The 27,517-nt window shown below is 34.3% G+C and overlaps 1 protein-coding gene across 4 annotated transcripts in view; it reads left to right on the top strand.

Moving 5' to 3' along the window:
• The window catches only part of LOC144965651 (neuronal acetylcholine receptor subunit alpha-10-like), an 88,465-nt gene extending 76,508 nt beyond the window's left edge, over positions 1-11,957 (top strand). For 3 of the 4 annotated variants that reach the window (XM_078901213.1, XM_078901212.1, XM_078901214.1), the window contains 4 exons: positions 3,668-3,865; positions 8,980-9,180; positions 9,668-9,804; positions 10,346-11,644. In XM_078901213.1, coding sequence (XP_078757339.1) covers positions 3,668-3,865; positions 8,980-9,180; positions 9,668-9,804; positions 10,346-11,313 — 1,504 coding nt within the window. In that variant the 3' untranslated portion in view covers positions 11,314-11,644. Of the gene's footprint in view, positions 1-3,667; positions 3,866-8,979; positions 9,181-9,667; positions 9,805-10,345 lie in introns of all 4 variants that reach the window. The other variant, XM_078901211.1, reaches the window with a different exon arrangement.
• Positions 11,958-27,517: the final 15,560 nt, after the last annotated feature.

Below are 27,517 nucleotides of genomic sequence, written 5' to 3'. Positions count from 1 at the left end.
GGAATAATAGTCCGACCGACCTTCAAAATAGTTCATAAACAGGCAAAATAGTTGTCTGTGCATATGGAACCATTATTTACATCACCAACCCACTGTGACACACCGATGGCAGTAAAGGTTAATGATGATGATGATGACGATGATGATGATGATCATGATGATGATAATGATGATGATGATGATGATGCTGATGATGATGATGATGATGATGATGATGATGATGATGATGATGATGATGATGGTGAATACACTGAAGAGTAAACCATCTCAATGATAGAACCTTGACACTTTGAAGAATGGTCCGGGCGGCCTCGTAAAGAAGAACAAATAAGCTCTAACTGTGAATACAGTTGGTTCCATTATTTACATTCTCAACCCACCGTGACACAGTAATGGCAGTTAGGAGCTTGTCGCGTTCTGGGTCATTTTATAAACATCAAGACTTCTTCCCCATTGGTAAACATATTACTTTGCAGTGCTTCGACAAAATGGCTTTTTTCATTACGGCCAAACAACGTTTACTTCAACTATATAGAATGATCTATTTGGCTCTCTTCTTGTCAAATGGTCTCAAACCTGAGAAAAAGAAGTAAAAGAAGAAGAAGAAGAAGAAGAAGAAGAAGAAGAAGAAGAAGAAGAAGAAGAAGAAGAAGAAGAAGAAGAAGAAGAAGAAGAAGAAGGAGAAGAAGAAGAAGAAGAAGACGAAGATGATGATGATGATGATGATGATGATGATGATGATGATGATGATGATGATGATGATGATCATGATGATGATGATGATGATGATGATGATGATGACAATGATGAAGAGGGAGGAGGAAGCGGAGGAGAAGGCGGAGAAGACGAAGAAGAAGAAGAAGAAGAAGAAGAAGAAGAAGAAGAAGAAGAAGAAGAAGAAGAAGAAGAAGAAGAAGAAGAAGAAGAAGAAGAAGAAGAAGAAGAGGAAGAAGAAGAAGAAGAAGAAGAAGAAGAAGAAGAAGAAGAAGAAGAAGAAGAAGAAGAAGAAGAAGAAGAAGAAGAAGAAGAAGAAGAAGAAGAAGAAGAAGAAGAAGAAGAAGAAGAAGAAGAAGAAGAAGAAGAAGAGGAAGAAGAAGAAGGGTGTTTATTTTCAAAGTACAACAATATTCTTATATCTTAGAGAAAGATCAGAATTATAGATGGTTTTATAAGATAACAACAGACGGGGAACGTTTTGTCTAAATCACGGATGGCTTTGTCAGTAAATCTAAACATCATTATTTCCTTGTCAGATTGTATTGAACCAGATGGTGGGATAAACAACATTATTTTGTCATTACATAGCAAAGTATAATGTTATGCTAGGATAACATTTGGGGACAAAATGGCCATGTTGATGGGGCATTGCCCTTCCTCTTGCAGTCCCGGATTCGAGCACGGCTTTGGAATATTTTGTGTCGGTTTTTTTTACTTGAGCAAGAGACTTAGCCCATATTGCTCACTTTGCGGCGCTAGTTGCACTGCGGTTGACTCCTGGGTTATCTCAGTAGTATCTAGAGATAGACCATAAAGAAGAATTTCCACTGAGGATAAACATAGAAATTTTATAATTATTATTTATGTATTTACTCTCAGAATAATTACAGATGGTTGTTTATAAGATAAGATAACCACGGACAAAATTGGTGGCGTAAACATCCTCACTTGCGACCAGTCTTTTCAAAACTGTATTATTATGATAGAGTGGACCTCGATCGATCGAAAGTAGTCCTTCAGCATGAAACGGACAATATAAATTTTTTGCTATCCTTTGGGTAGGACGCTAGTCTATCGCAAAGTACTTTCAACCAGATCTGTTACCCAATCACTGCTGGGTGGTCAGGGGGAGGGGTCATAAAAATCTCAATCTGCACCCGGGATCGATCTCGGCTCCTTTGCATGTGAAACGAGTGCTATACCAACTGAGCTATAGGGGCCGAATGTTATTGTTATACAATTGTAATTTTCAGCTTAACGTATAAAATATGAGTTACGATATATTAAATATGTTGGGGAGAATGAGTCTGGTTTCTTAATTTTTTTTTATTAATCCTCAAATGTTCTGATTCTGATCGTTTTTACTTTTAACTCAATTTTCCACATTGATCTAGTTTATTCTGACATAATACCAGATTGCCGCGGTTGGTCACATTTTGAGATTACTTAGAATAATAATAATAATAATAATAATAATAATAATAATAATAATAATAATAATAATAATAATAATAATAATAATAATAATAATAATATGATTGTATTCTATGGTTTTGTTTTGAAATATGACGTTGAGATGAATTGATATTTATTATTATGATGATGATGATGATGATGATGATGATGATGACGACGACGACGATGATGATGATGATGATGAGGAGGATGATGATGATGATGATGATGATGATGATGATGATGATGATGATGATGATGATGATGATGATGATGATGATGATGATTGTGATGATGATTGTGATGATGATGGTGAGGATGATCCTATTCTTTTCTTGGCTCTCCATTCATCTTTATTCCTTTACAGTAATGTTACATCTTTTTTTGTCAGTATTAACGTACAGTTGGTGATTTTGTAAGGCTCTTGGATGTCATTTACACTGACTTTTTTGAGGCCAATAAAGTCAATGTCGTCTGCATATGCAATTTCCATGGGGAGTTCGCTTTCAAAACGTAATTAATTGGGCCGAAGGAACAGATTTACGCACATCTTTTAAAGCATTTTCTAGGTATATGATAACTAAAACTGGGCTTAGGCTGTCTCCTTGTGGTGTACCGTTGTTGCCAAGGAATGATTTATTCTCTGAGGCACCGATTATTTTGGACGTTATCCAGGTTTCACTTATAAGGAATCTGATTAATCTAACTTCATCTTCCATAACTATTGCTTTCATAATATTTAACAAGGATTGGTGATTGATAGTATCGAAGGCGGCAGACATAACTATTCAAATTATAACTATTTCTATTTTTTCTGACAAGGTTTTGGCAGCAAGCCCTTTGTAGGTCCAAACTACATCTGCAGTACTTCTCTCTGTCCTGAATCCGCTTTGACTATGTGACAAATAATTTTCAACAAATTAATTGGGTTTATAATAACACAGATAAACAACACAAATGTTCATGTTGTGTTGAGAAGAATACATCTATGGGTTTTTTTTCTGGTAAAAACAAAAATAAAATTCAACAATTCTGGTCATTTAATTTTGATAATTTAACTGCCGGAGTCTGGAAAGACACGCATTAAAGAATTTTGGCCAGAAAACTCAACCCTCAAATATCGATCGATTTAAAAGACCCGCCTCTTAACAACAACAACAAAACTCTCAAACCTGGAACTTGATTGAAGACCTCGCAAGGTCCCAGGTCTGATAGTTTTGCCAAGATGAGGGTCATTTAAATCAATCGATATTTGAACGACGAGTTTCCTGGCAAAATCTTTAAATGCGTGTCTTTCCATAGTATGGCAGCCAACTGGTTAAAATCAAGTTTTGCCACAATCGTTCATTCCAACTTGATACCGATTTGAGACGAGTTGTCATAAATATTTGCACTTATTCCTATACTTTATCTAATATTATTAGAAATTTCCCTCGGCACCCCCCCCCCCCCCCCCCTTGTTCCCCTGTTGTTTTTTTTTCCTTCTTGTTCCCAGCGCGGACGATTTCACAGCAGGCTACATGAACAGCAAGGCAATGGTACGCCATGATGGGAACGTGTTCTGGCCGCCTCCGGCAAAGTTCAGGAGTTCTTGTACCATCGACATCACGTACTTTCCTTTTGATGACCAGATTTGTGAGCTCAAGTTTGGATCGTGGACGTATGACGGGTTTCAGGTCGACATTACAAACAGGTAACTAATAACATTATTGTTCATATTTTGGAAACAATAACTTGGAAATTGTATGTTGAAAGTCTGATTTGGACTTCTTGTACATTAATATGATGAAAATGAAAATGACAATATTGGGAATAGGTGCTGGTGAAAAAAAAATCGGAAATATGTATGGAATAGTGCCTTTTGCATATTAAACCAAGCGACGCCAGTGCCCGAAAGTTCCATGCCATCCCGGACCTACACATTAGCGGAATACACAATCTTCAGCGGTGAATCGAGTGAGTAGCAGATGTGGCCTTTTAAATGCTAACAACTCGATACAACTTCAGCTGAGCCAAGCGACATCAGACCAGGCAACCAGACGAGTACATTTTGTCTCTGAAAGAATGGCCGAAAATGCGTTTTTATCACAGCCAATGGCCGTCGGTTACGTATACATATTCCTATTACAATACAAGAGACATATCTTTATTCAGGAGTGCAATCTTCCAGTACTTCCAGATTCCAGATCCCAGCTTGCGGGTGGTTTAGGCATTTACGCCTAGGATCCTGGGAGAAAAATAGGTCATAGAAAGCGGAAAAGGAACGGACATGTGTTCTGGCCGCCACCGGCAAAATTTAGTTCTTGTACAATCGACATCACGCACTTCCCTTTTGAGGATCCGTTCCTTTTGACTGGTAATATATTAAGGAAATAATAGCTATGGAACGGTTTGATGAAACAATAATTATGGACATAATTTTATATGTGATCCAGCACATCAATGTCGGAATAAACTAGATTCAAAAGATGATTTCCGAATAAAAATGATCGGAATTTTAGTTTTCTGGGGTTATATCAACAAAATGGTTACTCCTCATTGAAGATATGTATTTCTTGTTATAAATTGTATAGTCTAAGTTAAGCTTAAAATTATATTTTCGTCTTCGGGTTCGAAGTGTATGTGTGTAGGGGGGGGGGGGAGAGAGAGAGAGAAAGAGAGGGAGAGAAAGAGAGAGCGAGAGAGAGAGAGAGAGAGAGAGAGAGAGAGAGAAAGAGAGAAAGAGAGAGAGAGAATAAATGAATGAATTAACGACAGTTCCTTTATGAGACAAAAAAAACTTTGGATTCACATTTCTGATCACATTTTATTTAAACACCCCCCCCCCCTTTTTTTTTGGCATCCTGTTTTCCCCCGACATATCACCGTTTTGAGCCTATTTGTCACATATAATATTCTACTTATACTTTATTTCTATAGGCAAGTTCCAAAAAATGTTCTTTAGATCTTGAAAACTAATTCATTCAATATCTTATTTCAAATCTTTAAGACACAGGCATCAAATTGCGATAACAAACAGTTTCTCTGTCGTAAAAAAAGGTAATAGAAATTGCACGGTGAAAGGAGAAGCTTTTACATATTATTATTATTATTATTATTATTATTATTATTATTATTATTATTATTATTATTATTATTATTATTATTATTATTATTATTATTATTATTATTATTATTACGTTTCATTGAAACAGTTATAATGATCATTATACTTACTGACTCACTGCATGTTACAGTTTTACTGCTTTGCACTATACGTTTTATAAGAAAAAAAGAAGGGGACGAAGGGGGGGGGGGGGGGGGGGGGGGGGGGTCGGGAGATTCAAAGAAAGAAAATCAAAACACCACGGCCGTGGCATAAATGTAATCGAATTTGTTTCTTGCTCAGAAACCAATTTACTATCTTAGGTTAGAAACTTCAGAAATCATTGAACGAATAAGTTTGACGTCACGCACAGCTCTGATTTTAGACCGGCAATTGGGTGCTTAGTTCTCACTAAAATATATCAATCGGAATATAAACGTTTAAGGTTAAACTTAGTTCGTGTGTTGATATGTTTCATATGGCCGGAAGATTTTACTTCAGGGGCGGTTTGGTTCTAATTATTAGGAAAATCCTTCAAAAAATTGAGATGAGATTTTGGGGAAAAACGATATTTTATTAACTTAGAAATAATACTATTGAAGTCCAGCTTCTGAAAATAGACTATAAAGGCACGAAAAACACAATGGAAAGGGGTACAGGGGTAGTAAGAAAAGTGTGAAAAACGGAAAGGCATTTCGCTATTTTCTCAATGTGTCATTTTTCTAGGGGTATGGGATACTGTGTCAAACGTTTCTCAGAATCTATTCAATGAAATTGTCTGAAAATTTCTACAGTTAGCACAATGTATTATGAGAGATTTTTTTGATAAGGTATGTGTATTTAGAATTATAATCCAAATTATAGATTTTTAACATCAATTTTGTCAAAACATTTTGATTCTCAACTTTGTAATGTTCTAATAAAGATGCCATAAGCTAAAGATGTAAAATCTCTCTATGGTGACATTTTGCTACAATGTTGATAAGAAGGAAGAATATGGAGGTCATTCCTTAATTAATGTTTGTGGAACGTTTGCCACAAGATTGTTATATATTTTTTTTATGCCAGACCCCCAAATTAGGTCGCAAAACAAGAATCAACACAGATTATTTATATTTTTCACCAAAATTGTTGTTTTTTAACCTATAATGACGATACAGAATGAGTAAAACCGCCCAATATCGGTAATCACCTTTTTTTTTTTAGAAAAAAAGCCACAAGCCGTCCCTTAAGCACGTAGCATCAAGAGGTGGTTAGTAAAAAGTTGGATTAAAGGTCAATAAATGGGAGGTGCTTATTTGATTTGTTGTTTATAAGATTCTAGAAAAGGTTAGTTAGTGAGTGGCCTTTATGTAGGTATCGTATCGTATCGTTTAAGAGCTAATAAGCTCTATAAAAAAACTTTAAATTCACCTTTATGCATACATACAATTTACCAATTATATAAACAGCATTCCATGTTAATTGATAATATTGAGTATTAAATGTCTAATACATAAATATAAGTGACATAGTCAATATTCCTAGTATAATTAACTTATTAACTTATAAACAGCTTATTTAACAGATAATGTGGTTTAGTTAGTTGAGGTAGATGAATGAATTCATGCGCATGCATTGCAACAGGTCACAACATAAATTGAGAAAGAAAAAAAAAGATCCAACATTGCTATAGAGCAAAGGATTTTTAGTAAGTGCTGGTGACTTAAAGAGGATACTTTGATCAGTGATCTATGATCCTATGCGCTTAGTCCGCCAGCCGAATATAACGTGCCAACACCAAAAAAAACTGTGTATCACCTTGAACGATAGAATGAAGTTGACGTCACTCAGGTCTTTGTTATTGTTTTTTGCCATCCGCGTTTATGAGTAATTCTCACTAAACGGTATTAACCAGACTATAAACGTTTAAGGTTACACAACGTTTTGTGTGTTGGTCCGTTATACTTCCGGATGGCAATGTTGTGAGATTTTTAGCCAAACGCATACTATCTATAGACTGATCGATACCATTTAGCGAGAACTACTCATAAAAATGGCTGGCTAAAAATAATAACGAAGAGCTGAGTGACGTCAATTTCGAACCTTCCATAGTATGCCTTTGATTTGAATATTGTTACCAACGGAACAATCTGGTATTATGTCAGAATGAACAAAATGAAGAAAATTGAGTTTAATGTCAAGGTTATCATAATTAGATAAAAATCGGAAACAGCGTAGCCTATATATGAAACAGTGCTAGACAAAGCAGAAAAAATACAAGAAAAAATAATCCCATAAAAATAGCCTGCAGAGACTGGAGATCGACCCTCAGACCAGCTGCTGATTACCGCAATCACTTCTATGTTATGATATGCGACCAAATGTCTTAAAATAGTATTAAGTCGGAGAGATTTAGAGGCTAAAATTTAAGTATATAGTTCTAAAATGAGTGAAGAGTTAAGTATATGTTTTACTGACGACCTACTATATGATTTCTTAAAGTGAATTTTTAAAGGGTATTGCGGCGCTTTCAACACATTGGGTCATATCAACGCCAGTAAAAAGGAATCAAATTGTATTATAAAAACATTATAGATGTACAATTACAAGGACTAGAAGAAAAAGTATGACAAAGGGGAATGATTCAAATAGGGAAAAGATGTAGATTCCATGAGCACACTATCAGTGTACTTAGTTTGAGATTACATATAAGTCTCACCCAGACACCAGCACACGCTCCCACTAAGAGGAATACACTCAAATGTTTATAAATCATATTGTAAAAATAAAAATATGACATATCACATTACATATCAAAGAGATGATTTACGAGGGAAAAAATATAATCTCCAAAAACTATAACCATACATTCGACTGTTTCCCTCCCAGCAGGGTCAGGACAAAACTAATTAATGCCATTCCAAGACAAAGACAGAAATCAATTAAAAACAGATACAGGGGGATAGAAGACAAAACAAGTACCTCCCTGCCCTCAATGGAAGGTCGGGAACCTCACCCAGTTTCTTAAAGTGACAAAAACTAAAATTCGACGTGTAATATTTGCAGGTCTGACATCCAAACACAATTGTGGGCCTAGTTTAACATTGTTGTAATGGACAATATTTTGCGTCATTCCATGAGACTCTCATTACAACAATGAGCCCATAATAGATTGGGTTATCAGACCTAGAATCTCATATTTCTTGTCATTTTAAATTTCAGAAAATATTTTGCTTCTATTTCCCATCTACACAATTCTGTTTCGTGACGATACAATAGAAATAAAATCGAAAAAAAAAAAAAACAAAAAAAAACAACAACGGCATGACCATTGGCCTTTGTAAAGAGACAAACAAGACACAAAAAATGATGGCAACAAATGACATTTGGTTTACTGTTGTTACACCGAAACATTGTTTTCTTTTGTGTTGTCTGAATTTATATAAGTCTCTGAATCTGAATCTGAATGTTAGTCAAAGCCGACTCGATTCTGAGTATTTGTATTCGAGGGTGGAGAGAGTTGTTGAATGTGACAGCCATTGTTGGTGTTTAGGCTGAAGAATTTTGATAATCTTCGCTTGAAGGTTTCTAAATCTGTTGTGTTCACACCTTTAGTCACCTCATTTCTCTCTCTGTCTTAACTGGTTCATTTAGGCACCTCTTGTATTAATGGGACAATAAGTCACATCTTACTCAAATCACCAAACGGTTAGTTAAAACTATCAAACTAATCTTTTCAGATCGGCAACGGTGGATCTCCAAAATTACGTGTTAAGTGGCGAGTGGGAATTGGTCAAGGTCGGTCTGAAGAGAACGGAAGTGACGTATGCTTGTTGCAAGGAGCCGTACCCCGATGTACGATTCACCATAGTCATCAGGCGGAAGACCTTATTTTACCTCTTCAATATCATTTTCCCCTGTCTTTGGTTGACTATTCTAAGGTATGGATTTTTAAAATGTTATATCATCATCAAAACTTACTTTACTTTTACTAAACTCTTGTATTGCCTTAAGATAAACTTTGAATCTTCTTTGAATCTGACAAAATTTTAATTTCAGTTTTCATTATAATTTGGGGGTTCCCGATAGCTCGATTGGTAGAGCACTCGTTCGACAATCATAGGGACATATATTGATATTGATAGCAGTCGCAATTTGATTTTCCAGAACCCCTCTCATCCCTCCGCACAGCAATGATTGGTTCGCTGGGTCTGCTATTCTTGGCAAAAGCACACTCCGATAGATTAGCGTGCTATCCAAAAGGTAACTAGCAATTGCTATTATCCGTTTAGGTTTAGCCTCGGGATCCTTTGTAAAGAGCTTTGAGCACAATTTGATGATATTGTTCTATATAAAACCAATACTTTTTAAAGGATAAATGTAAAATACATGTATTTATAATTTGTTAATTTTTTTTACATTTTTCAGTCTTCTTGGATTCTGGCTTCCACCAGATTCAGGAGAGAAAATCACACTTGGCATCACTGTGTTACTGGCTTTCTCTGTATTTATGTTACTGATTGCTGAAAGTATGCCGGCCACTTCAGATTTCGTGCCTCTGATTGGTAAGTTTTGTATTTGTAAATGTGTCCACTCAACTCGATACGGATCACTATTTGAATATAACAGTTTCGGTGGATTGAAGGTATTTCCACTACAACAATGAGTCAATAACAGTTCGGATAATTGGAGCCTCAGAAAAGTAAAGATCGACCATACTTGACATGACACTACTATGTTCACAGCAAATAGTATTTCTGAAAGCGCAAGGCTTAGATATATTTCTGTCCTAGTAATGTTTTTTAAAGATTGCATCTTATCAGCTCTGCCTGCCAAGGCAGCCATGAATAATTGTAACCCACATCCTCTATCCACTGTAACGCCGGGATGAACTAACTAAAATGAAACTTGACTTTTAAAGAAAAGAAGATGTTTAAAAAAATAGGGGTTTTCTAAAATTTAAGTGAAGTATTCTTTCAAGGAAGGCACTTAATTCCTACAAAAAATAACTTTTAAAAAATATTTAAAATTTTGTCATTTTTCTTTATATATGTCCATATTTACTTCTATTTATTATCATATTGCGATTCCATGATTTTATTTCAGGTATATACCTTACTGTGACTATGGGAATGACGTCATTATCCATCATTCTCACTGTTTTTGTCCTTCAACTCCACCATATTGGACCTCAACAGAAGCCAGTGCCAAGATGGCTTCGAACCATCATATTCAACTTCCTAGCAAGACTTGTCTGCTTGTGCTACGCATCCAGATCTTTTAAAAGAAAATTACAATCTTCCCCACTACCCAATAAACCTTACCAGCAGCAGTTCTTAAACACAGCTTATCCAAATAGTCCTCAGCAAGTGAAATATATCCAAGGATCTGCCGGTTCTGTCGTTACGCCATCTTGTAATGGCTTGTCTAATAATAAACTTTCAAGGCCAATTCATTCTGGAAGATCAGGGTCAGTTCATGTCTTGCAAGAACGAGAACTCGTTCAATATCCGGCGTGGAGTTCGAACACGGTCACGCCATCTGGTGACAACTCTCAGACATTGTCGTATTCAACAACAAATCAGAATGTCCTAAACACCACAAATGTCATGACGCAATCTCCTAGAATTAAAAGTCAAGAAAATCCAACAGCCGCGACGGATAAGCAACAAACACAACAACAACTGCAGCAGCAATATCAGCAACAAAAACTACAGCAACATCACCAGTCAGATATCACCAGGCCAAGGTCGAATTCTAGTCATTACAGTCATGCTGGATTGCCCAGACAGAGCATCGGAATGAATGTGGTACCAAACACAACGGGACAACAATGGTGGAACAATGTCACCATCGCCAGGAACAGCATTGCAGTGGCGTCCGGTTATAATGAGTTAATGGATCCGGCCGACCAGGTGGAAGCGGAGTGGCAGTTTGTGGCTCATGTCATGGATAGGTTGTTGTTTTGGCTGTTTTTACTGGTTGCCTTCATGTCTTCCTTGGCCATTTTAGTTATCAAGCCTTTGCTCAAGCCACAGAGTTACGAGATGGATGGATTGTATGACGCCAATTGATATTAAACCCACGTAACAATAGGAAGACTGTCTGTACACTTTCAAGGAGATATAAGTTGCTGGGTACATGGCAGTATGCCATTGTTAAATGTAACCGAAATTATTTATCCTAAAGTTATATCATTGACTTCCTCATGATTATCAAGTTGACATTATAAATCTTAAGATGGAAGAGAACTGGAAAAGAAATGTTAAAATGAACATTGCATATTTCAATACTCAACGAAATTTAAAACGCTTTATTCGTATTAGAATGAGACTATAGTGCGTTTCTGAAGTCAACTCAGCGATAAAATCGGGTAAAGTGTTTACAAAAAAAAAAAGAAAGAAAGACTTGATCGCAAATTGGCTTTTTGTCCAATGGTGTGATGATTGTGGCTCACAACCTTTATGTTCCGATTTTGAGCCCCGGCCACTGCGAGCGGTTGAGTCATTGGAAAAAGCTTTGCGCTCACATACTCAGGTGTAAAATGATTACCTGACCTGTAACAGTGCTGTTTCTGTCGGGATGGGTGGGGGGGGGGGGGGGCGATGCCATAGCACCCTAAAGGCCCAATATCTCGTTTCACATGTTAATCGTTTTTATTCGCTTGGGACCACTAAAAGCACTTGAGAACAATAAATGACTGTTGCGTTATACAAAATCTTGTTTATTTTTAGTTGTTTTGTTTTGTTGTTGTTCTTTGTTAGTTTCGGGGGGGGGGGGGGGGGGGGGGGGGGGGGGGGGGGGGGATTTGGGGGTTGTTTACCTTTTTTTTGTTTTTTGATTTTCTGTATGTTTGTTTGTTTGTTTGTTTATTTTCAGAGATAAAAGTGAGACCAATATCTGAAAAAAAGGTGTTGTCTGTAGAATTTGTATACCGATATTTAAATTCCGAAATATCTATGGAAACCCGAGAGACAATAAAGAACGGGACAATGTTCATCTTTATATTTAAGGTTCTTGTTGGACTAGTTTGAAAGTCTCCCTCGTATTAAAAAATATCATTTTAATTGTGATATTATTATTATTACCATTGCAAAAAGAAGTTTTTATAAATGGAAACCACCGCCTCAAAACTGTATTATGTCGGGATGATCTAGATAAAGAAAATTGCCGATAAATCAAAATTGATCATTAATAGAAAATTTTTGCCGTTTGAAGATGAAGAAATAAAGCTCATTGTTTTTTTAATGATGACTTTGATTTTAACTCGAATTTTACCAATTAAGCTCGAAATACAATTTTAAGCATCGAGTTGACTCAGATATAATACCATTTTGAGGCGATGGGACACAAAGATTTTACTCTTTTTTTTTAAACCCCAATTCGACAACCGTGCTGTCCCCTTGTATATAATATCCATAATATATTTATCATAAACTTTAATCGTTGTCTTTATTGACAACAAGGCTGAATGACGTTTGCGCTTTGAAGAATGAATGGTTTTTAAACTCTTTTCTATTAAAAACAAAAAAAGATTAAACGTTTAAAAAAAAAACACTTACGAGTTTGTTCATGTGATTAACTTCTTTTTTCAATGATGGTGTACTGGCCATAAGGATAAAATGTGACCCATAGTGACAAAACTGTATTGTGTCGGTGTGAACAAGATGTGAATCAATGATTTTGAAATTTGAAAGGACAAGAAATACCTACAAGATTTTAGTTTTTGTTGCTTTCAGAAACTATACTTTAGTAAACCTCAATAAAATGTTGTTTTTTTTGTTTGTTTGTTGCTTTAGGTCTCTTCCAACACAATTGAGGTTATATGAGAGACCGCTGAAACACAAAAACAAGCAATCTAACAAAAATAGTACAAATGCAAATCAAAATCATAACCTAAAGATATCATAAGCTAAATTATAAATAACCAAGAACAAACAGGCAGAAGATTTACAGAAAAAAATATCCCCTGTCAAAAATACAATCACAAACCAAAGAAGCAGGATAGGCTAGTAAAGAGAAGAAGAAACGACATCACTATGCGAACATCATAGGTATATGATTCAAGGGTGATGCTCCCATCCAACCACCCGCAATAAAATGTATACTATATAAACTTAACTCACTCAACCAAACACCGACTATATCCGTCGCTAACCCGGGTTACTTTTACCCCATGCCTATTTATTACATTTTTCTGAGACAAATTAGTGGTATCAAAATTAATGTTTTTAGTTTTTACATGTTAATTATATGTAGTTGAATAATACTATGATCATTTTGAATACATTTTTCCCACTTTTGAAAAGTAGCAAAATCTCTAGGATTGAATGAGTTAATGCAGAGTTCCAGAGCTTTCAACATCTGGATAGCCCCAATATATTGATTTGAGAGTTTTGACCATAAATGTGTTGGGGCTTTTTTGCGGGGCTATGTGGTCTTGTGGTATGACACTCGCTTGCGGATCGGAAGGTCCTTGGTTCCAGCCTCTCACAAAGCATAGTTGAGTCCTTGGAAAAGGCTCTTTATTCACATTCTCTCATCGTATTCAGGTGTAAAATGAGTAACTGGCCGTTAACAGAGTTGTCTCTGTCATTAAAAAAATATATAATATCGCCTAATATACGTCATCGTTCTACATGTCACGTGGTGCTGTTGATCAGGGACCCTTTGTAAAGCGCTTTGATGAAATTCAGTGGATATTGCGCTATATAAAAGCTCACTTTCATGTTGGTTTTTCTTCTTTTTTTTTTTTAGTAGTTTTTTTATATTTTTTTTCATTTTTTACGGCGCTTGCGACACCTATGGGTCATTTCATTGCCAGGAAAAAAGGAAGGAAGTGGGATAGCAAAAAGAAACTAGATTTACAACCAAAAGCACACGAGAAAAACTAAGACAAAAGGGACTGGTTAAAATAGGGAACAGGTAGATTCCAAGAGCACATTATCAGTGTACTTAGTTTGAGATCACTTAAAAGTCTCATCCAGACACAAGCACAGGATCTCACTAACAGGAACAACGTACAGATCGTTGTTTTTTTTTTTTTTTTTCAGGAATTCAAAGGTGCTTGTAGCACTTTTAGGTCATGTCAGCGCCAGTAAAAAGGAAGCAGGAAGATGATATGGAAAAGTTGTAGATCTGAAGGTAAAAACACCAAAGAGAAAGTAAGACAAAGGGAACTGGTTCAAATAGGGAAGAGAATATTCCAAGGGCAATCCATCAATGTGCCTATTTTGACATTACCTGAAAGTCCCATCCAGGCGGAAGCAAAGGATCCCGCTAAGAAGGATACACTCAAATACTTACCAAGTACAACATATTAAATACTAAAAACTATAACAGAACATAACAGAAAGATGATTTACAAGGAAAAATTATTCCTCCCCCCACAAAAAAAAAAAAAATACATTTGATTGTCTCCCTCCCAGCTAAGTATCCCCACAAGGACAAGAAAAAAACGAGCAATCTCAATTCAGAACAAAGACAGAGCAGCATGGAAATGGAAAACAGATAAAAGGGGAGAGAAGTAGTTTGTTGATTAATTTGTTTTACGGAACTTGCGACAAAAATAGGTCATATCAGCGCCAGTAAAAAGGAAGAAAAATGGGATAGTCAAAAAATATACAATTACAATAAACGCATCTAAGAAAAAGCAAGAAACGTGGAATTAGTTCAAATAGGGAATACATGTAGATTCCAAGAGCATGCCATCAATATACTTAGTTTGTGGTCACCTAAATGTCTCATTCAAACACCAGCACAGGATCACAATAAAAGGAATACCCTCAAATGTTTACAAGATGTGTTGGAAACAACAAAATATAAGTATCAGTTTATAACAGAGAGGTGATTTACAATGAAAAAAAATATATAATCTCCCAAAACTAACCCTATACATTTGACTGTTTCCCTCTCAGTCAAGGATCCGACAAGGGTCAGGACAAAACCAAGCAATCACATTCCAAGACAAAGACAGAAAGCAACTCAGAAAACAGATATAGTAGGGGAATGGAAGACACATCAAGTGACCTCCTGCACTTTATGGGAGGCCAAAAGACCTCATCCAGAAATACTCAGAATTAAGTCGACTTCGAGTAACACTCAGATTCAGAATATATTTGACTGTCTCCCTCTCAGTTAAGGACCCCCTCAAACGCCAGGATAACACCACGCAATCTCAATCCAGAACAAAGACTGAGAGAGAGAGAGAGAGAGAGAGAGAGAGAGAGAGAGAGAGAGAGAGAGAGAGAGAGAGAGAGAGAGAGAGATATGGAAATGGAAAGAAGACACAGCAAAAGTTACCTCATTAATGAAGATTTTTTTTTAAAATGTATTTAAAAGACAACAACCAAATGAAGATTGAATTCTATTTAATTCAGCAGGTATAATTAGGACGTAATCAAAATCATAGTTTATCCACATCACCGCCATAACCCTTATCACAGAATAATTGCCGTACACGCTGGATTCTAGCACGCTCTGCAATACATCACGCTGGGAGCTGGGTAACTGAATTGTATTTATTTAAGTCGCTATGCTATCTTCCATGAGCACGCTCACGTTGTAGCACGCCTTTGGGATCCGCCAGAGAGCGAGCTAGAATCCAGCGAGAACTGTAACGAATAGTAAAATAAAGCTGTGAACTTGAAAACGAAAGTTGTGGTGCGTTGTAAATAAAAGAGGAGGTGACTTTCAAAACCTGCTACGTCACATCCGGGAAGAAAAAGGTTTAACATGCTAAAGCAATCTATCGGACACTTTAGTTCAGACCCGCCTGTTACTACGAAAAATTCGTAGATTACGAAGTTTTGGCTTAAAATATCAGAACTTTATGAGCATCTCTAAGTCATTAAAACTTATTGAAAATGAAAGTTGATGCCAGAGTACATAATTCAAAGGATTTCGGTTGTTTCTATTTATTTTTAAATTATTGTGATGGTAAATTGCTGGGTTATAAAGTTAACTATAGACTGTTATTTTAATCTCTCACAATCTATTGAGTTATAAAGTTAACTATAAACTATTATTTTAATCTCTCACAAACTACGAATTTTTAGATTTTCAAGTAGGTAGGTCTGCCTTAGAGTCACCAGAAAAAGATTGAAGTATTTTTAAAATCCAGGTATTGTTCTTTAGGCAAACAAGACAATCATCATTTTTCTCTTTAAGTCACCAAATAAATGACGAAAAATTTGCACTTTTCTCTGAATGATGAAAATGCGACTTGGCAGGTATTGAAAGCCGCCTCATCAATAAATCCTAAAAGAAATCGAACTCTTGTTCTATTTCTATCCAACAGCAGCTCAATGAAAATGTAATGATGTGGTCAGATAATATTTTTAAAATCAACATAGATACCAATTTGATTTGTTGTAAACTTAAACACCTCCCCTAAGTGTGCATTTAACTTCTTTTTTTAAAAAATATATATCCATATTCCTTCTCATAAAAATAATAATGAAGTCAAGTTTTAGCTGATGACGATGATGATGATGATCAAGATGATGATGATGATGATGATGATGATGATTGTAAGACTCCCCACACCAAATTGATCTCTAGTTTGTTCAGTGTTTTTGAAGTTTAAAAGAGCTTGCAACAAAATGGTAGGTTTTGGAGACAAGTGTATGATCCCCCATTACAAAAGAGTTGGACAATAGTGTGGACGCCGATTTTTAAAAACATTTTTTTATATTGGGCGTATTATTTCTAGACCTCTTTGATTTCAAAACCATTCATATTTTTAAAAGATTAGAAGGTTTTAACTCACTCAATCCTAGAGATTTTTGCTATCTTTCAAAATTGGAGAAAAAAAATGTATTAAAAATGAGCATGCTCATAGATACTTTTATTCAACTACCATTTACATGCAAAAACTAAAAACATTAGCTTTGATACTAGGCCTAAAATTTGTCTTAGAAAAATGTAATAGGCATGGGGTAAAAGTAACTGGGGTACACTACGGATATAGTCGGTGTCTGGGTTGAGTGAGTTAATTGAAACAATGACATTGTGCGTGCACACCATTTGGCTTGGGACTTTAAAAATGAGAATGGGAGAAAAAAATACACGGAATAATATGTCCTTAATACCGTCCGATTATACTGCCGTACTGTTAAAAAAAAACGTGTTTAAAATTTTGGCCAGAAATCTCGTCCTTTCAAAAATCGATTGATTAAAAATGACTCTCATCTTGTCAAAAATCTATCACACCTGGGACTTCACGAAGTCTCAGATTTGAGAGTTTTTTTGACAAGATGAGGGTCAATTTTAATCGATCGATATTTGAAGGACCAGGTTTTCTGACCAAAATTTTAAATACGAGTTTTGTTTTCCAGAGTACGGCAATGTAGGTCATAACAGCGCCGACTAGATATTATAGAATGAATGAATTTGACAGTGACATCACTCTACTCTTTGTTATTGTTTTGTTTTAGACCACCAGTTGGGTGATTAGTTCTCATTAAAGTTAAAGTGTCTCCTAACAGAAAATAGACGTTAAAGGTCAAAACTTTGGTTTGTGTATGAGTATAATTTATTTGGTGGCAAGTATAACACCTATTTTTACCTTAACGCATAGCATCAATACAACACAAAAAGCAATTTAGCAGACGGATTCAAAGGTCCTTTAAGTACGTACTTGCATTTAAAAGTAAAACAAATGAGACCAGCTCGGCGGAAATAGTAGGTACGGTTTTGTGATCTTGTGGTACGACACTCGCCTTTGAACTTGTAGGTATGTAACTGAATTGAGTCCCAACCTGGGCAGCCCTACTTTAGTCATTGGAAAAAAAAAAAGAATCTTTACTCACATTCTTTACCTCATTCGGGTGTACATTGAGTTCCTAGTTCATACAATCTCTCAAAGAATTAGTACGACCACTCACCTCACAGCAAATAACACCAGGTAAATGCTGTCAATAAGTAAAGGAAGATAGAAGACATCAACAAGAAGCCCTGTCAACCACCTGCCTTTTACACAAAAACATACAAGAAATATTATGACGAAAATTTACAAATAAATGGGTAACCCACGTGTAAATAAATAAAAGTAAAAGTAAAAGGTTATAAATCTTATCTTTAGAAACTAACAAACACATTGGTAAATATTTGAAATTTCATTTACAACATCGATGTACCAGAAAAATATAATAAATAAACAGATTGTAAAAAATCAAAATTCCAACACCAAAAAAAAAAAAAAAAAGATTCGTTGAAATTTTACATAAAAGCTTATGTAAACCATCGCTTTGGTGATCATTTAGTATGTACAGTTTAATAAAAACAGTTAAAATTAAAACAGAAAAATGTAATTACTAAAATACTAGTTATCAGTCAGTTGTATAATGCTGGACATCAACTTACACATAAATAATCTGCAACTTGAACTCATGAGGAAAAACAAAAAAAACAACCAAAAAATTGATTCATAATGGTGTATAACACGAATGCTGTGGTTTTACATTCTATCAGTCGCTGCCGGTGTGCTCTTATTTGCAGGTCTGATAACCCAATTCATTATGGGCTCGTTGTTGCAGCAATATAATGGAAATTGAAAGTCTCAAAACAATGACGCAAAATATTATCCATTGCAACAATGTTAAACTAGGACCCATAATTCGGTTCAGATGTTAGACCTGCATATATGTGCACGTTGGTCGCTGCTAATAAAATAACACTTTTATGTGTGACCCACAATCTCAAAACAGTATCATGTTTTGGTGAACCAAGTAAGTGTCCAAAGGTGATTTTAAAGTAAAAGTTTTTGTCACTTTAAGAAACAACATCTATTCTGCTGTACTCTGTTTTTAAAAAAATATTTTGGCCAGAAAACTCGTCCTTCAAGTACCGATCGATTAAAATTACCCTCTTCTTGACAAAAACGCTCAAACCTGAGCGTTCTTGAAGTCCCAGCTTTAAGACTTTTTTACATGATGAGGGTCATTTCAATCCATTGATATTTGAAGGACGAGTTTTCTGGCCAAAAGTTTTTAAATGAGTTTTTTTTTTTTTTCCGAGTTTGGCAGATTTGTCCACAATAAAACATATTAACTTCCCTCATATCAATTTTTAGTATGCATCTGAGTGTATCTAAAGCACCTCGACATAATACCATTGTAAGATGATGGGACACATATTCTTGATTCAACATAGCCTTTTCAAATATAATATAGCACACAATCCAACTATCAAATTGTCTGTTTGTTAACGTGTGATGTTTTAAATGCCAAGAATAACCAGCAGAAGAGACATTTTCCCTGAACACTGATTATTTTTGAAAAACATTTACACAGTGAAAACAACTAGAAAAATATATTATTGATTCATTTATCAACGAAGCGCATTACATTAACATTGAGTAATATAACTTAGGTTTCATTTGAATATATACATTGATATTTTTCATCAGACTTAATTTTTTCTTGAGAAAATGTAATTATTCATTCAGTTGTAATCAGTTTAAATAATAGTCTTTATTTCAGAGAATAAACTATATGATAAAATTATTATCTGCATAGCAATGACATATCACAATATAGTGATTTCTGTTTTATCACACAGAATTCACCAGAAAATAAAGAAGTTTTATTCAGTTCTTGTTAAGAAATTTTATGTTTTTGTTTGTTTTTAAGGGTTTTACGGCACTTGCAACACATTTAGGTTATATCAGCGCCAGTAAAAAGGAAGAAAATGGGATAGTCGAAAGTTCTAGAATTACAATTAAATCACCCAAGAGAGAGTAAGACAAAGGGGAATTGGGAACAAATAGGGATCAGATGTAGATTCCAAGAGCATACCATCAATGTACTTAGCTTGAGTTCACCTATAAGTCTCATCCGGACACAAGCACAAAATCCAACAAGGAGGAATACACTCAAATGCTTACATCATACATTAAAAATAAATATAATAATACATAACAGAGAGATGATTTACAAGGAAAAAAATATCATCTCTCAAAACATTAACTATGCATTTGACTGTTTCCCTCCCAGCCAGGACTCGGGCCAGGGCCAGGACAAAACCAAGTAATCTCATTCCAAGACAAAGACAGAAAGCATGTTGGAAAACAGATATAAGGGGATAGAAGACACAATATGTACCCCCCTGCCCGGTATGGGAGGTCAGGATCCCCTACATTCAGGTGATAAAGTACAAAGACTTTGCTAAAAGTCTGTCTTTAGACATAAATTTAGTGAGATAATGATGAACTAATTGCATTCGGCTACGATAGTAGTATCATTTAGTATCATAACATCTCCACTATGCAATTTTCTGTCCACTTTGTGTATCTGTTTGTATTTGTTGGCCATCATGTGGATCATGTTATAGTCTCCAAGCGATGCTGTAGCTAGACAATTCACAGCTGGTTGTCAATTCATACATTCATACAGATATAAATAACAATGTGAAATTGAATGTAAGCTTCATCTTAACAATGCCACTAACACATTATCTCATTCGTCTGTAGTGTTTCATTCATCCTGTTTGTTGATAAAGGGGAAACCTGAAACGTCCATTTCATCTGTTTTTGTAATCAAATTGAAGCTTTCCTTGAACTGTATCATCTCTGCTTTAAACCGCTAAGAAATGACATTGCTTTTGGGGTTCAGCAATCAATCAAAATTATTGCAATCAAAAACAGAAGACCTCGGATCTATAGACCTTAACAAACATTCTACTTCAGAATACATTTCATAATTTTTAAAACAATAATTTTGGGGCAAAGATTCAAAGTTTTTAAAAAAATATATTTGTTTTCAAATATATTTGTTAGCGATTGGAACACTCAAAGGTCACAGGTCATTTAAAATACATTTCTAAAAATATTGCATGAACAGATTCTTTGAATGTTTAAATAATAATAATAATAATAATAATAATAATAATAATAATAATAATAATAATAATAATAATAATAATATAATAATAATAATAATAATAATAATAATAATAATAATCAATGATAATTTCAAAAAATACGAAATAGTTACCTATACAAATTCTTCTTTTTTTTTTTAAGTTTGAGTAATAATAACAATTGATGAAAATTAAAAAAAAACCCTTATGTAAAAATAATGATACATTATCATTTACTGTCAAATCTACATTAAAGTTAGCAAACAAGTAAATATCACCAAAAAAAAAAGGAAGACTAGTTAAGTTTTATGCTTTTCCATTTAATGGTTTTTACAGCGCTTGCGACACAATATATTAGTTCATGATGGTGCCAGTAAAAAGGAAGATGATAGAAAAAAAGCTGTAGATGTGAAGTCGAAGGCATGAAAGAAAAAGTAAGACAATAGAAACTGGTTCAAACGGGGAACAGACGATTCTACGATCGATCAACCGATGTGTTTATTTTGATATTACTACCGAAAAGTCCCATCTGGGACAAGTAAAGGGGCCCTCTCTGGAGAATACACTCAAATGTTTACAAAGCACAATATAATCAAAACTAATAACTATAAAACCTACATAACAGAGAGATGATTTATAAGGAAAACAAAATCATCTCTCAAAAAAAAAATAGTCACTGTACATTTGACAGTCTTCCTCCCATCATAGGATCGCCTATTTATACAACACATACAAAGGATCACACACTGGACTGGGTATTGGCAGGGGAATCATTTGATGTGGACATCCTTGACAAATGCTGTTCGGACCATTATGTGATAACATTCGAAATAGATATAGATAAACAACAACGGGTTAGAACATTGATAAAATCGAAGAAAAAGATTGATCACATCAACTTTGGTAATAGTTTAAAGAAAATGATACCAGCAATTTCAGATGCAGAAGACAAAATAGATCCTTTAACAAGGAATTGGCAACACTCCACAATGAACGTGCACCAATTCAATCACTTAACGTCCATCAGCGCCATGGATGACCACCAACATAAAACAGGCTTAAGCCCAACGCATAAAAGTCGAGAGAAATTTCTGTTCATCAGGTTTATTTGTCGATAGAGAGTTTTTCAGACAAAAAAATAAAACTGAAACTCTTATTCACAGAAGCCACAGCAAAATACTGCAAATTAAAATAAAAGAATGCACTTCCTCTTCAATAGACAACATGCTCACGGGCAAGAAAGGAAATGTCAGTAATTCGCTACCATCGACAATATCCAAACAGTATCTACCAGAAATGTTTGGAAACTATTTCCAGGAGAAAATTGTCATAATTAGATACAACGTTGACAACACCATTTGTGAAATACCAAGGCACAACATCATTCTCCTCATTTTCTAAAGTGACTGAACAGGAAGTCCGAGATGTAATAAAAGCCTTGCCTTCCAAGACTTGTTGTTTTGACCCAATAACAACAACATTGCTTATCACTCATTTGGATACCCTCTTACGTTTAATTACAGTGATTGTTAATGAATCTCTTCAAACAGGAAATGTTACTGACTGTTTTAAACATGCTACTGTTACTTCTTTATTGAAAAAGTCAAATTTATCTCCTGATGAGCTTAAAAATTTTAGACCAGTCTAATCTACCATTTATTTCTAAAATATTAGAGAAAATTGTCGCCAAACAAGCTTAAATCACATTTAGTCAATAATAATCTTTTCAAGGCTCACCAGTCTGCATATAGGCAACACCATAACATAGAAACCACATTAACAAAAATTCAAAATGATCGTCTCTGTGCAGTTGATGAAGGCAAAGTTTCTATTCTTGCTCTTCTGGATTTGAGTGCAGCATTTGACACGATCAACCACTCAATACTTGTCAAATGCCTCTCTGAATCTTATGGACTGTCTGGAAATGTACTAAAGTGGTTTGAGTCATATTTAAATGAGCGTCCACAGTCAATAATTTTAAACTAGAATCAGTCCTCTTCTTTTAAATTACTGTATGAAGTACCTCAGGGCCCAATGTTGGGGCTACTATACACACTTTACACGCAACCAGTAGGCAATATTATTAGAAGGTATAACATTAATTTCCATATATACGCTGATGATACTCAGCTTTATAAATCGTGTAAGCAGTCTGATGTGAGCCTATTGGTTCAAGCAATGGAGAACTGTGTGGATAATGTTAAGAACTGAATGGTCATAAATAAACTAAAAATGAACGTAGAAAAGACAGAAATTCTATATTACAACCCGAAAAATAATTTCAATAACATGAATCATTCTTTTCTGGTAATTGAAAATGAAAAAATTTATTTTACGGACAAAACTAAGAACGTAGGAGTATTTTTTGACTCCGTGTTCACCATGAGGCATCACATTGATGGCTTATGTAAAACTTTGAACTTTGAAATTAGGAGAATTTTTAGATCAAAAATTGATTCAAACACTTGTTTCATCCTTTATATTTTCTACGACTGATTATTGCAATGCTTTAATGTATAAAATTCCCAACTATGCTAAACAGGCTCCAGCGAGCACATACAGAATCTGCCAAAATAGTATTTAAAAAGAGAAAGAATGATCACGTTACACCGCTGTTTTGGATACTACACCGGTTGCCTGTCAAGCAGAGAATTATATACAAAATTGCAGTTATGTGTTTTAAATATTTTTACCAAGCAACACCATCCTATCTATCAGATCTTTTGTGTCATTATGATCCTCCTCGATCCCTAAGATCTAGAAATCAACTCCTTCTTTGTGTACCTAAAAAAGGCTCGAAAACATTTTCTGATAGAGCATTTTCTCATGCCGTCCCAAATGTGTGGAATTCACTGCCATTAGATGTTAGAAGTAGGGTATTTTCGTCTGAAATGACATTCAAAAAGTGTCTTAAAACACACCTGATGAATTCTTCTTTGTCTTAATGAGGTTATGAATGGAACTGTGTGTGTATAAATAGTCCATAATATCTGAGAAGTGTAATTGTTAAATATGTAGGATGTATAATTTCCCCTCCTGTCAATTTTCCTCCTAGAACTGCAGCAATGTGGAATTGGCGCTATATAAATATATTATTATTATTATTATTATTATTATTATTATTATTATTATTATTATTATTATTATTATTATTATTATTATTATCATCATTATTATTATGTTGTGAAATAGTTCCCCTCATTGTTCTCATAAAAATTACATTACATTTCTTTGCTTTCATCTCATTTCTTTAACATTATGTAATCTGCCATTGTTTCGAATGCTGCTTATGCATCTTCATGAATGATATCCACATCAAAGGTAACTTTTATCTCAAATTTTGAATCTACACAAAACAGAAAGTCCTTTAATTCATTTCTTTATCATTTGTGTTTCTTGATGGTTTGCAGCAAAAAAATAGACGGTTTATGTAGTTCATTCAAATAATTATCATGAGTCTTTTAGCGTGGGTGAAGATAAGATCAGCTTTAAATAATCATCAATTTTGTAGACAACTCATTCAACATTTTACAGTGTATAGCTCAAACAATGAATACTCTATATTCCAAATCGATACTAATAAAAGTGTTGTTTCATTTCTTTAAGAGGAAAAATTGGCATTTTTTAAAAACAGTTGGTACGTTGTAAATTGATTAAATATGGCCTATTTGAGATTAAAATACTACGATTAGTATTAAAACCACTGGCATAAAAAGAAAATTGTGTTTATGGTCAAATTTGATGCGGTAGGTAACTAAGATAAGAAATTGAGAGTAGTTTTACTGATTTTATTAGATAGCATAGTAACTGAACTCACTAGGGAATTCCCCATAAATTGGCAGTCCTGACTCGGGGTCAAGTTCAGGTTAACACTTTACCTGAGTCACGGACATTTTTTTTTGTTTCTGTGAAAGAGAAAGTATAACTTTGTTAAATTGTCTTTAAAATGAGCTCCATAATTGAACACAAATAATTTGTCCTGATTGAGATGAACACGAAACTTAATCCTAGACATTAAAAAAATGTTATTTATTTTTAAATAAGAAGATATTCTGGCTAAACGGTCACACCATTTACCTCATTATTTTTCTTTCAATATTTATTCATTATTTATCTATCCATCTACAGTGGAACCTCCCGATAACGACATGCCCCGGGACCGAGTTTTTATGTCGTTATCCGGAGGTGTCGTTATTTAGATGTTTCCAAGATGGCGGACAAAGTGGGCGTGGTAAGGCCAGCGGGACCAGTTTTTATTAACATTGACAAAACAAACAAAACATTGTAGTGTATTCCTCTTAGAGGGTTCTTGTGCGTGTGTCTGGATGAGACTTTTAGGTGATCTGAACTGAGTACACTGATAGTGTGCTCCTGGAATCTACATCTGTTCCCTATTTAAACCATTCCCCTTATTCTTACTTTTTTTTATGTCATTTCAATTGTAAATCTAGAATGTTTTTTACTATCCAATTTTCTTCATTTTTACTGGCGCTGATATGACATAGATGTGTCACAAGCGCTGTAAAACCCTTTAAAATAAACAAAAACAGGTAATTCGGACACTGCGAGTTAGATAAAATTCCTCTTCCTCCTCTACTACTACTACCACTACTACTACTACTACTACTACTACTACTACTACTACTACTGCTACTACTACTACTATACTATTATTATTATCATTATTATTATTATTATTATTATTATTATTACTACTACTACTACTTCTACTATACTACTACTACTACTTCTATCACCACATAATATCACATTTTCCAAGATTTTGTGTTTACTTGCTTACACTTACATATATACCTTGGTTTTTATTAATGCATATCAGCCAAGATTCGTCAAAAAAAGCTGCGTTCTCATTGGTTTCAAAAGCTGCGTTATCATTGGTTCAAGCAGGAATCGTTTTTATAAACTTTGAGTACTAATACTCAGTATTTTTTGTATCAGATATCTAAGAAAACTTCCCAAAAATCGCCAAAATGATGTCGTTATTCGGAGGTTTTATCAAAAAGTGTGTCGTTATTTGGAGGTTTTTTTCACTGGTCTTAAATAAAAAAAAAAACGGGACCAGGGGTCAATGTCATTATCAGGAGGTTGTCGCTATTCAGAGGTGTCGTAATCGGGAGGTTCCACTGTATTTATAAATTTATTGATTGATGTATTTATTCATTTACTAATTTATTTATATTTATTCAATTCTGAAATTATTTGTAATCAGTCGATATTTTTCTTTTCTATAACTGCTGACTTTATATTATTTCAAGGTCAATAGCCAAATATATTGGGTATGAAACCATATCCATAAAATGGTAGGCATGTCATTCTAATAATAATAATAATAATAATAATAATAATAATAATAATAATAATAATAATAATAATAATAGTAATAATAATACATAAATTGATTTTTTTTAAATAAACCAAAACAATATACATTTTTTAAAAAGCTAATTTAAAAAAAAACATTTTGGATATCTCTCATTCTTGAGCTTAAAAATAAAGGAAAAAAAATTAGAGGGGGGGGGGGGGGGGGGAATAAAACAATATTTACAGTAAAATGAGAGTTGGTTTAAATTTGTAAAAAGTCACAAGGCTTTCTCATAGAAACAAATCCAACAAAGGTAAATAAATGCTGAAATGTAACACAAAAATACATACTACAACAATTTGATTCTATGTTCCAACTTTCAACATCCGTGAACATGATCAAAATATATATAGGCCTATATAACGCACACATATATATATACATATAGATGGCTTCATCTTTAACTAAATTATGGGAATTTGGAATGCAAAGACATGCAATGGTCACCCAGTGCATTAAGCTGGTATTATGGCAGGACTGATCAAAAGTCTGAAAGGAAACTTTATAACTTACAATCATCTGCATAAACATTTTTTGTTATTCAAACTTTATAAAAATGATATGCTCTTTCATCAATACAGCATATAAACTTGACTTAATTTTCATGTTGTTTACTAGAGGATGAAGTGTTTATTGGGTTATAGTTATATACACGAGTAATAATTTAAGACTCTCGCACAAACTTTGTGAGTGAAAATCTTAAATTAAAAGGAGTATAAATTACTCAATAAATCTGATTTAATCTTATTATTACACCCCTTCTCATCCCAAACCATTCAGAAAGTCTGAAAAAAAAATATGAAAAAGGGGCAAAAAAATTGAATTGAATTGAAAGTGTCACCCCAAATATTTTTGCTGTTCTCCGCATCTATTTTGACTTGACCTCATGTGCTTAGTTTTTATTTGCCCTCTCTCTCTCTCTCTCTCTAGTTGTATAATTACATCATCACTTTTAGCGCTAATCATTAACCTGATTGACGACTCATGAATGTGCATTTGTGAATTTTCAACTCATGCTTATGTCAAAATAGAGA

This window comes from Berghia stephanieae, chromosome 2, assembly GCF_034508935.2.
Source record: "Berghia stephanieae isolate SIO BIC M18660-M18661 chromosome 2, UCSD_Bste_1.3, whole genome shotgun sequence".
In the NCBI taxonomy this organism is placed as follows: Eukaryota; Metazoa; Mollusca; class Gastropoda; order Nudibranchia; family Aeolidiidae; genus Berghia; species Berghia stephanieae.
Note: the sequence above shows the minus strand (reverse complement) of the source record. Positions and strands in the feature narration are given on the sequence as shown.